This window comes from Benincasa hispida, chromosome 6, assembly GCF_027475165.1.
Source record: "Benincasa hispida cultivar pf3 chromosome 6, pf3_genome.v1.1, whole genome shotgun sequence".
NCBI lineage: Eukaryota > Viridiplantae > Streptophyta > Magnoliopsida > Cucurbitales > Cucurbitaceae > Benincasa > Benincasa hispida.
Window position 1 is genome coordinate 27,003,757 of NC_143483.1, and position 12,022 is coordinate 27,015,778.

A 12,022-nucleotide genomic window follows, 5' to 3' on the forward strand; every position below is an offset into this window, starting at 1 on the left:
CTAATCTCTAAACTTTCATGTTTGTGTCTAACAAGTATAACTTTCAATTTTGTATCTAGCAAATCTTTGAACTTTCAATTTTGTGTCTAATAGGTCTCTTAATATATTCGAAGTTATTAGACATAACATTAAATCTTGTGTCTTTTAAAACGTACCCTTAGATTCATGAGTTGTATACAGATTTGAATAGGTCAAAGACATGTTAGACACAAAAGTTGTTCATGATCTTTTAGACATAAGATTAAAAGTTTAGAGGCTTGTTAGACACTTGATAAAGCTCAGAAACATATTATACACCGACTTATTTGAGGGACAACTTGTAGTCTAACCTTTTATAATTATTAAAATATTTTTGAAGTAAAAACAATTATATAACATTTAATTCTGTAAAAAAAAATAAAACAAAATAAGGAACAGGAACCAGTACTGAAATGATTGTTTATATATATAAAAACTGCCTAATGATGTATAAGAAAGTGTAAAGTTTTTGTAATCTCTCTCATTTCAAAGTCTAACTATGATTTCTTGTCCCCACAGAGCCTGCAGACAAAGAATGGCACAGTACAGTAATGGTAGCTCATCTGTTCATCAAGGAGAATCGAGCAGCCACAGCCATTTGGTATCGGTTCCGCCCTTGATCGTCTCCTACAATGATCGCATTCGTCCTCTCCTCGATGCTGTCGACAAGCTTCGTCATCTCATGATCATGAGTGAAGGCATCCAACTGCCTACCATAGTTGTTGTTGGTGATCAGTCATCGGGTAAGTCGAGCGTCCTCGAGTCGTTGGCCGGGATCAGCCTACCTCGAGGTCAGGGAATCTGCACCAGGGTCCCTCTGATAATGAGGCTCCAAAACCACTCCAATCCTGAAACCGAGCTTGTTTTGGAGTACAGTGGAAAAATGATCCACACCGATGAATCCTTCATCGCAGAAGACATCAGTACAGCTACAGAGGAGATTGCTGGCAATGGAAAAGGGATATCAAAAACGCCATTGACGTTGATTGTGAAGAAAAATGGTGTTCCTGATCTTACAATGGTTGATCTCCCTGGAATTACAAGAGTGCCTGTTAAAGATCAGCCTGAAGACATTTATGACCAAATAAAAGATATAATCATGGAGCATATTAAGCCAGAAGAGAGCATCATCTTGAATGTTTTGTCCGCAACTGTTGATTTTCCAACTTGTGAATCGATACGGATGTCTCAGAGTGTTGACAAGACGGGGATGAGAACGTTGGCAGTTGTGACCAAGTCCGACAAGGCACCAGAAGGCCTACATGAGAAGGTCACTGCAGACGACGTCAATATCGGGCTTGGTTATGTTTGCGTTAGGAACCGAATTGGCGATGAGACGTATGAGGATGCTCGAGTTGCGGAAGCCAAACTTTTTGCAACTCATCCTCTTCTTTCCAAGATTGACAAATCTGTTGTGGGAATTCCAGTCTTGGCTCAAAAGTTGGTGCAAATTCAAGCAGGTACTAAAACTAATCCCAAACGTAATGTCCAATTATGAATGATATATATATATATATAATCTTGTTACAGGTAGCATAGCAAGATGCATGCCGGAAGTGGTCAAGCAAATCAACGAAAAGTTAGCTACAAATCTTGCAGAGCTCAACAAGATGCCGAAGAAACTATCGACGGTTGCTGAGGCAATGACGACATTTATGCAGATCATAGGACAAGCCAAAGAGTCCCTCCGAAAAATTCTCCTTAGAGGAGAATATGATGAGTTTCCCGACGATGAAAAGATGCATTCCACAGCTAGGATGGTCGAAATGATCAATCAGTTCTCTAGTGAGCTTCACAAATGCATCGGAACCGACAACACGGCCAACTTTCTAATAGAAGAGATCAAAGTCTTGGAGGAATCCAGAGGCATTGGACTTCCCAACTTCCTCCCCCGCGCCGCCTTCCTCTCGATCCTGCTGAGGAAAGTGAACTTAATATCAAATTTACCAGTTGAGTTTGTGATGAAAGCTTGGGATTACATTCAGGGCATTGTCCTTGCCGTGTTGATGCGCCATTCTGAACACTATCCACAGCTACAACAGCCCATCAGACGAGCAGGGAAAAGTGTCGTCGAAGCGATGAAAGACCGAACGGTGAGTTGGATAACAGAGGTTGTAGAAATGGAGAAGCTCACAGACTACACCTGTGATGCTGCATACACAACAGAATGGAACAAGCTCATGGCCCAGCAAGAGACATTCTTAAATCAGGTGCTGAGAAGCGATTACCGCCCAGCTACCGTGTTCCTCGAGGGGTTCGGACACATCGAAGTCGGGAATTTGTGGCAGCATCCTGATGTTCTTCAGCAGGCTTTTGATCTGAAGATGAGGATGACGGCGTACTGGAAGATTGTATTGAGGAGAATGGTGGACAGCACGGCGCTGTACTTGCAGTACGGTGTGCAGAATCTGGTGAACAAGGAGATCGAGAAGGAGACTATTGGCGAGCTGATGAATCCGGCCGGGGGTGGGATAGAGAGGATGTTGGAGGAGTCGCCATCGATGTCTGTGAAAAGGGAGAAGCTGAAGAAGAGTATCAAGTTGCTGAAGGAGTCCAAGGAGATTGTTGGGAGCATTGTGGATTCTGTTTCTGTTTCCTTTAGTGATCAGGAGTGATGTGATTTCATGGTAGTTTTCATTTTAAATGCTTTGGAGTTGTCTTTTATAATGTAGTTTTTACTTTCACTTGTGTTTTCTTTAATGTAGTTCATTTCCCCTGGATCTACTTCCAAATTTCTAATTGATTCAAACTTTGTGATGAAATTAGAACTTATCTATTAGAAGGCCAAAAGTTCAAATTCAAATGAGTTATATTCGACCTAAAGAGGTATGTGATTTAATCATCTCAAAAAAATTAACTACTGTATTTCATTTTTTAAGTTAGGCATTTTATTAACATAATTAAGTTAGCCAATCTAACATGATAAAATTTAAGATACAATTTAAATTTAATTATATTTGAACAATAAGAAGTTTAAATTTGACCACTTTTACTATATTAAAATGACAAATTTAAAGTAGGTAAAGTTTAGTTCTTGAACTTTTATGGAAGTAACGATTTAGTTCTTGAACTTTGGTTTGGTTTGTAATGTTTTAGTCCTTACACTTTTAATTGTATAGTAATTTAGTCCTTGAACTTTAATATGTAACAATTTAGGGAGCGTTTGGGGCGCTGAGTGGGTTATAATAGTCAGTGTTTATTATAGTATGTGGGTTATAATAGTCTGTGTTTGTGGGTGTACATTATTTTAATTTGTGTTATAATAGTCTGTGTTTGGGGATGTACATTCTTGAACTTTGGTTTGGTTTGTAATGTTTTAGTCCTTACACTTTTAATTGTATAGTAATTTAGTCATTTGTAACAATTTAGGGGGCATTTTGGGCGTTGAGTGAGTTATAATAGTCAGTGTTTATTATAGTATGTGGGTTATAATAGTCTGTGTTTGGGGGTGTATATTATTTTAATCTGTGTTATAATAGTCGGTGCAGGTTATTATAGTGGCATAATAATTTGTGTTTGTTTTATAGGTTATTATAGTCTGGGTTATAATAATTTGTATTTGGGGTGCAAATTATTATAATAGCCAATTATAACAATATAAAATTTAAATGTATGTTATCTTAGTATATATCACAATTGATTCTACTTCTCTGTATATCAAAGGAAAATTTTAAATAAAATATCATATTTTCACGAACCTAAATAAAATTGTTTGTTCCACCAATTTGTATAAAATGTGTTGAACGTTGCATTATCCTTATTCCACCAATTTTAACCTTGTTTGACGTATCAAACTTCGTGAGCATCAAATACAATTCCATTCTCTTCCAAGGATATTAATCATTGCCCAACACATTAATATATATAGAGATAGAGAAATTTCACAAACAATAAAAAAAGAAAACCAAATCACATTCATGTCCATGAAATAGTACAGAGTGAAACATAAAAAAATATTATAAAGTACAAGCCATAATTTAGATATGTTTAAATTAAACATGGAAAAGCAGGTGATGAAAATAGTTGGTCAAGCGTTGTCTAGAAGAAGAAGCTCGCAATACTCCAATTTCATATTCGTTGGAACAGACAAAAAACTCTCTGTATTATGCACATTGCGGAATATGATATTCATAAGCTTCACCTACTATCGGGTTTGCAATTCTGGAATATCATTAAGTTCATTCACAACCTTGACACATAACTCAACCTCTGTTGCATGCTGCTCTTTCGGCCATTCAACAATGGACTTCAGTTGGTCATTTGCAAAGTCCATTGCATTTTTAAAAACCTCAACCAACTTAGACTGATATCCATAACATTTTCTCTTACTACCCCTCGATGAATTGCCTCATTCGAAACCAAAACCAGTCGGGATTCCATCAAACTCATCCTGTGACACAAATTATGTTCCTATGAATTGCCAGTAGGAGCACCTTCATGCATAGGCCCTGGCACATTTGAGGCCATGTCACCAGGTGTCTCTGCCCCTTCTCCAGTTGCCCGGTCCTTGCCGAAAACATAGGGTAAGTCATCAAAATATGGGAATGACTTGTTCCGGAGCCTTTTTGCTGCAGGATGGCTCTACATGAAGAGTGTGGTTGGTCAATATAATGGGTGACGATGAATGGAAAAAAATGTTTATGAAATTTTACCTTCACCCAACCATCAAACGTCTCTTTCTCCGCAGTGATGCATTGGAATTCTTCATCCCAACCAAACCCACTACATCAGGCCTCACATTTCTACTATAGCTCGGTACGTTCTTTCAAGGCCTCTTACCCTACAATCTATGGTGGGGGTCTTTTGTATTCTACAGTCAGGTATCTTATCAACTATCATACGCTGTAACTGTGCCAAGTATCCAGAGCGAAAGGTCCCATTGTCTGATCTCCATCCACCAGATTCAACCAAAGTCACCAAACATTCCACTAACTTCAACTTTTCCTCCCTCGTCTAAGTGTGCTTTTGAGCTCTAGAAGAACTTGTCATCCTGCTACATGTACACTGTAGTACTATTTAAGTTGTAAAAAAAGAAATTATCATGCGATGTGTTATGTATAAGAAATGTAATTATATTAAGAAATTCGGAAATTGATTTCCAAAATCGCATCATGAAATTAAAAAAATACATTGTAAAAGCCACAAACTAAACATGAAGCTACTGATTGTTACGTAACTCCCAGTCAGAAAACATATTATGTGTCAATTCATCTCTCCATTGTGTCCATTCGTTTGAACTCTCAATATAATTGATCTCATCCCCACCAATGGTAGCAGAATGTGAGTCCACATCGTCTAGATACCCGGACATTTCGGCAGTATTCATCTTCTTATTAATAAGATAATGAAGAAGGCAACATGTCGTGATCATCCGAGTTTGGACTTGCACGGGGTAGTATGATTTTTCGCGGAGTATTGCCAATCTCCCTTTCAACAACCTGAATGCCCTCTCGATGACATTCATTGCAGAAAAATGATTCATGTTAAAAAATTCTCTTGCAGTTGTTGATGCATTCCCTCCTCCACGCCATTCCAAAAGATGATATCGTTCCCCTCTATATGGTGCCAAGAAGCCCTCCGCACTTGGGTACCCAGCATCACATAGATAATAATACCCTATACAATGTCCAATTTTATGAAATCATAATCGTTGAGTACTACGATGTACGACAAGAAGTTGTTTGTGTAAGTTGTTACCCTTTGGAACCTTCAATTCGTTAGGTCGTGATATTGCATCTCCAAGCACACGAGAATCAGCTGTAGAACCTTCCCACCCAGGCAAGACAAACACGAAATCGCCATCAAACACTAAGAACATTCGTGGTGATTTCACCCTTCCTCATCCTATACCTTGGTCGATCAGTGGCACTGACGTTGACTTTTATGTACGTACCATCTAACGCACCTAGACAATCCTGTGCAAACATAACGATGTAGTGAAGATGAGGTTGTCCTCATAGTTGTAAGAAAAATAGATCTCATTTATAGATAAGAGAAGATATTGACATTCTATGTGATAGGTAGGTCAAATTTAGGTGTATCTATGGTAATAAGTACACCTTGGAAACCCCACCTAGTGAAATAAAGTGAATAGTGTACCATTGATGTGAACCAAAGAAACCACTACTATCAATCACATCAACAGAGTACTTGCAAACCACTACTTGCAATCAAACTAGAATAAACCAAACAAGAACAACTTGGGAACCAAACAAGAGTTATGACATAGTTGCAATGAGATTGAAAAAAAAAAAAAAAACAATGAAGCCAACAAACAATCAACTATCCTAGTATTATGCTAGACAGTAAGAACTAGCCTCAGAGCAATGAAATTCTTTCTTAAGCCGTTCTGAATTTCGAATAATATGATGTATAATGGTAAATTAGATACATTGATCATTAAAGTCAATGCAAAAATAGTAATTGAAATAGTAGCAAAATAATCAAAGACCGATAATCAAAGACCAATAACAGTAGCAATGCAAAAACAAACATTAAAATAGTAGCAAAATAATCAAAGACGAAGAACAGCAGCAATGCAAAAACAAACATTGAAATAGTGGCAAAATAATCCGACCAATAATCGAAGATCAATAATCAAAGATAGAATAGAACATAACACTGTAATCAAGCATAGAGACCGATAATCAGACAAAAATAGACATTGAACAGAACAGATGCATTGATCATCAGAGATTGATAATCAAAGACCAAAAACAGAACACTGAAATCAAGTATAGAGCAAAATAATCGGAGTAAGCTGAAAATATGTGTAAAAAAAAGAAGGAAAAAGAATATACAATGGCTCATCATCGACTGGTGAAGAGAAAAAATACCATTGGATCTAGTAACCCTACCAAGATCCGAACACCATCCTCCATTCCCTACCATGCTCCAAACGAGGATCTCCATCCCCTACCAGGCAAGATCTGAGCTCCAACATGGTTGTACAATTTCGGACATAGATAGACAAGATGGACAATAAAAAAGATTGGAGAACCGAAAGAAGTGGCAAGGAGAAACCCTCGTTTGGAGCAAAGAGAGCAAAGAGAACCGAAAGAAGCGACAAGGTAAAGGAGGAACGGGAGTGGCATTCGAAACGGCAAGATGAAAGAGGAAACCAAAAGAAAGAGTTACGGATCTAGAGAAAAAAACACAGATCTAGACTACTAAACATACTGTAGTCTAGATCTGCGAAGGATTTATTCAAATCCGACCAAAGAGAACTACAATGGCAGTCGATCGGCAAGAATAGAGAAGAGGAAGCTCCAAAACCCACTAGGAATAATGCCAATCGGGAACAATGGCGAAACCCTAAGGAGAAGAGATGGGAGGAAATAGAACAAAATAATCGAATAATAATTGAAGTAAGCAAAACGGGGGAGAGCAAAATAATCAAGCCAAATAATTTGTGGGCTAAGTGAGATTTGAGCGCCAACTAAAATAGTTGGAGTCCCAAACATTGGGTGGGCTATAAGAGCTCATCCCTCAACTCTAAATAGGGGGCGTTCTTATACTTTCAAAATTGTATCAATTTAGTCCCTAACATTAAAAGAAAAATTATCAAAATTAGATGTCAATTTTTAATACTTTATGACATAAACATTGTATTTTGTAAAAATATTAAGTCTCTAATTAGTTTAATGAATCTCATTAAATCTTAACATTAATTTTTATAATAAAAACTAAAACGTTGCAAATTTTAAAGTTCAAGGATTAGATTATTATATAATAAAGTTTATGTAACAATGTAACTGTTACATAGAAGTTTTGTTTATTTTATGCTAAAATGATAGGAAAAAAATGTCCAACCCAATTATTAAAATGGAAAAGTCCAAATTGTCCCGACTTTTCGCACAGCTATAAGCGCATGACCGAGGAGCTATTTTGGAAGGGGATGAAGAAGGATGTAAAGAAATATGTGGTGGAATGTGTAATTTGCCAAAGAAACAAAACAAAGGTGGTGTCACCTGCAGGGTATTACAACCATTGCCAATATCAGATATATTTATGGACTTCATGGAAGGTTTGCCTAAGTTCAAAGGAAATGATGTAATCGTGGTTAGAGAATGATGGATACTACTTTTCATATTTCTATAAACACTACTCCATTGAATGTTGTGTATGGAAGACAACCGCCACCGACGGAAAGGGACCATGCCCGCATGGCTTTGAAGGAACAACTATGGGTGCCACAACAGCATCCTCCAAACATTCGCCTCCTATCACTAATGTATATTGATAGACATACATTGAGGATACTCAATCCTCTAGAATGCGCTACCAAGTGTTAGCCTCTTTTTATATTTTACTTGTAATCATTTTATTTATCAAGAATAACATAACAGAAAATAAAACAATATGGAAGAACCCCTTCGGTTCCTAAATTGATTAAAATATAGTTCAAGTAAACAATATTAAAAATATTGTTCTCATTCTCATTTTTCATACAAAAATTATTTTAAATGTCAAATTATCAAAAATGTTTTTAAATATACCAAAATATCACAAACTATCAATGATTGATACTGATAGACATCAATAGACATACATTGATAGATCGGAGTTCTTGCGCATGCGGCGTCCCCGACCAGTGTAAGCCATCTATAACACCCTCGAGTTGGACTGGTTTCGCCCTCCCATGGGCTCATCAGAGGAGAGGGAATAGCTCCCGACCAGTGGTGCCAAGGTAATGCGCCCATCCATCAAGATCCCTCAAGAGTAGGCACACGCCTGTGGCACGTACTCCGCTTGTTCGCTATCCCACACGCCCCAATGAGCGTATATTGGGACTAACCATCTCACTAGTGTCTTGCCACGACTGTCACGATCTTTGATCCATGACACCCTCCCCGACACCCATCTCTCGGGTGCGAGGCAGCGTGCGTTGGCCCAACGACTTCCTCATCCGCATACTCATTCAATATCAATATCTAACGGTGTCTATCACTACTATATTTATAAATATTTTGGTTCATTTTTCTATATTTGAAAACAATCTTGTTTTCATATCAAACATATATTTTCTTTTCTTTTCTCAATAATAATAATAATAATAATAATTGTTACAATACTCCCTCACTCTCATTCTAACAGATCTGGAATCTGTGGGACAAATATAATCCATGTGTGTCATTCTGTTATTTTGACAAAATCAGCCAATATGTAATGTGTAAAGCAACAAAGTAGCGCAGAAGGGCTGAATACAAGAGAGTGAACACTTAAACATTCTAAACACCAAAAGCCATATATCACAAGATCCAAGTAAGACAGAAAAGTGGTTTTTTAGCAACCTTCATCACAAGAACAGAGTTGTTTCTTTGCTTGGGGAACTTATGGCTTGTTACTGGAGACCACAGTCTCCGATGAGGGTGGCTCCCGGCGTAGTTCCTTGACAACAGCAGCCAGTGCTTCAGGGTTCACACCCATGTCACAAAGGGCAATGAGGACAGAGAGAGTGTGGCGATCAATCCCCGCATCGAGTACGTTAGACATATGAAATGCAAGGTCTAGTGATTCCCGAGCGGTTCGTGCAGCCTCTGGATCCATTTAGAGAATCTAATAAAGGAGAAAATTACATTATTCACAAGCTTCAAGTCTTCTTTTCTTACTATTATTATTTTAACAATGGTACAAACAGGGATTTGAACATTCCAATCCATGATAAAACTAAAAATAAACTAAACTTGGCCAACATGTAATCCCTACTATCTTCAAAAACATAAAAAAGAAACGAGGTTCAAGACATTCAGGTAAAAATTAGTGTGGTTTCTCCATTACTACAGTACAGGGAAAGGCAAAACGCTCCTCAGAGCTTAAAATAGCCAAAGCAAGGGGCAACTTTCATTCAATCTCTCCTTATTTTTTGGTCAAATCATTCATGTACAAACTAGAAAATATAATCCAATTACACATCCAGTCATATGCAAATCAAGAAATAAGAACATCAATGTTTCAGAAAATATAAACACGGCAAGGTTTCCTATACTATAAATGGTTACCATTTTCTACAAGTATTTTCATTTTTATTGACATATTCTCATTCCGTTAGCAAAATCAAGCCTCTTTGTGTGCGTGCCCACGCACAATACACATTTCATCTAAGCTATCAACACAAAAGAATGAAAAGAATATATATATATATTACACCAATCACCTAAAAAATGAATGTATAGCCATTGAGAAAGGAGACAAGGAGGGAAGACAAATTTAGCTAAGGGTGAAAACAGAACTACAATTATAGGGCTGGGGAAAATTGGTTTCCTTGCCGCTCAAATTATGAACTTCTAATTGAGTCGATTTCTAAGATCAAAAATAGAAAAGGGCTCAAAGCCCTTCCCCTATACTTTCTTTTCCCATTCTATTTCAATGTTTGATGTAACAACCCGATTTTCTAAGACAAGTATCCGATCAACTAGGAGAAAACAGTTTGGCTTAGAGGAAACATGAGTATCATTGAATCAATTTGTTCAAATTAAAATAAATTTTCTATTTGGGATCACCGAAGAAACATTTAAAAGAGAGGTTTATAAAAATAAGGGCAAAATTGCCAGTTCGGAAACTTTTATTATAACACTGAAAACGTTTAGAAACATGAACTAATGCAGAACACCAACACTATTAGTCCCATGACACCGTTAATACCCAAATTGCGGCTTGATCTAAATCAACTTCAAACCTTAAACAATGGTTCCAACATATTCATAAACCAAGAATAAGGATTAAAAACTCACTTTCCAACAACTATAATTAATCCAAAAGGGTTCTAAAGTCCCAATACACAACAAAACATACTAAAACGCTCTTGATCTTGTTGGACAGCGGATCCAACACTTTCCAATCAAGATGCTATGATCAAAACAGAGTGGGTAACTTAATCTGAAGCCAATAATATCCAAAAACTTCAATGGAAAGTTACCGACACACTAACCGGCGAAGATGCGACGAAATCACTGAAGAATATGATCCAACAAAGGGGGAAGTGCTGCGAAACCGAAACCCATGAGAGAGGGAAAAACGAGAGACGCTGAATAGCCCACCAAAGCGTGCGGCTGCTTTTTTTTTTCCCTTCCAAACCCCATAACTAAACAATCTAGTCTAAAGCCCAAATTCTTTCGGAAATTCTCATTTAATAAGTTCAATTAGCTTAAAAAGAAAAATCACCTCAACTTAATACTTCAAATTGGACTTTAGACCCCAAAAATTAAAAGACAACGAAAACAAAATTCAATAATTTGAAAAAAAAAATAATAATAACTTAAAGTTTAGAGAAATGGTATAAAAAATGAACACAAATACAGATCATTTTGACAAAATGGCCAAAAAAAAATTTGAAGAAAAAAAAAACTGAAAAAACAAAGTAACCAAAAATTCGATTTATGCATAAACCTAAAATCAAACGATCCCGTTATCTTAAATCACCAATTCATCCAAAAACTTAACGAATAGATGAAGGCAAATTTAATTATATCATTTAACACTCCCTCAACCCATTAGAGGGAAATCCAAAGGTGCAGAAACCAGAAATGAAATGAAAGAAAATAAATAATAAATAATAAATAAATTCACAAAAATCCATTCATTCGTTCATTCGTTCAATCGCGATAGTCTGTGGAGTAGCGATGGTACACAAATGATTTAAAACCAAAACAACTGGGAAACGAAAATGGGACTATATTCATTAAACTAATCAGCTTGATAATCCAAACCAGAAGCATGTTTTTAAAAAACCCTAGTGCGTGCGTATTCAGAGAAAAACAGGGGAAAACAACACGATTTGATGGATGGAAAAGCATGATTGATTATTAGAAAAGTATGAAAAGAACCAAAATCAAAGAAATCGAAAATGAAGCATTTGATGTTACCAATTTGAAGAGAAGGAGGATGAGGCGGAGGTGATTATTATGTATGAATTAAGCTGAAGTTTGAATCTGCTTAACAGTTAAGAGAGGGAGGGAGATGAGTTTGTTGCGCACTCTGGAAACTGACTGAAATGAAATGATGA

General features: G+C 36.9%; 2 protein-coding genes across 5 annotated transcripts in view; one reads left to right on the forward strand and one right to left on the reverse strand.

Moving 5' to 3' along the window:
* Positions 1-2,821, forward strand: part of DRP4C (Dynamin related protein 4C) — a 29,517-nt gene extending 26,696 nt beyond the window's left edge. For all 3 annotated transcript variants that reach the window (XM_039033266.2, XM_039033268.2, XM_090314755.1), the window contains 2 exons: positions 538-1,478; positions 1,549-2,821. In XM_039033266.2, the coding sequence (XP_038889194.1) occupies positions 554-1,478; positions 1,549-2,633 (2,010 nt within the window). In that variant the 5' untranslated portion in view covers positions 538-553 and the 3' untranslated portion in view covers positions 2,634-2,821. The remainder of the gene's footprint in view (positions 1-537; positions 1,479-1,548) is intronic.
* A 6,200-nt stretch (positions 2,822-9,021) lies between these two features.
* Positions 9,022-12,022, reverse strand: GIP1 (AtGCP3 interacting protein 1). Of its 2 annotated transcripts, XM_039033608.2 has the most exons (3): positions 11,883-12,021; positions 10,949-11,002; positions 9,022-9,576 (listed from the first exon to the last, which is right to left on the reverse strand). In XM_039033608.2, exon 3 carries the CDS (start codon positions 9,565-9,567, stop codon positions 9,352-9,354), a length of 216 nt encoding a protein of 71 aa, XP_038889536.1. In that variant the 5' UTR covers positions 9,568-9,576; positions 10,949-11,002; positions 11,883-12,021; the 3' UTR covers positions 9,022-9,351. The 2 variants fall into 2 exon arrangements, with proteins under 2 accessions (XP_038889536.1, XP_038889535.1); XM_039033607.2 differs by lacking the exon at positions 10,949-11,002 and having other exon boundaries at positions 11,883-12,022.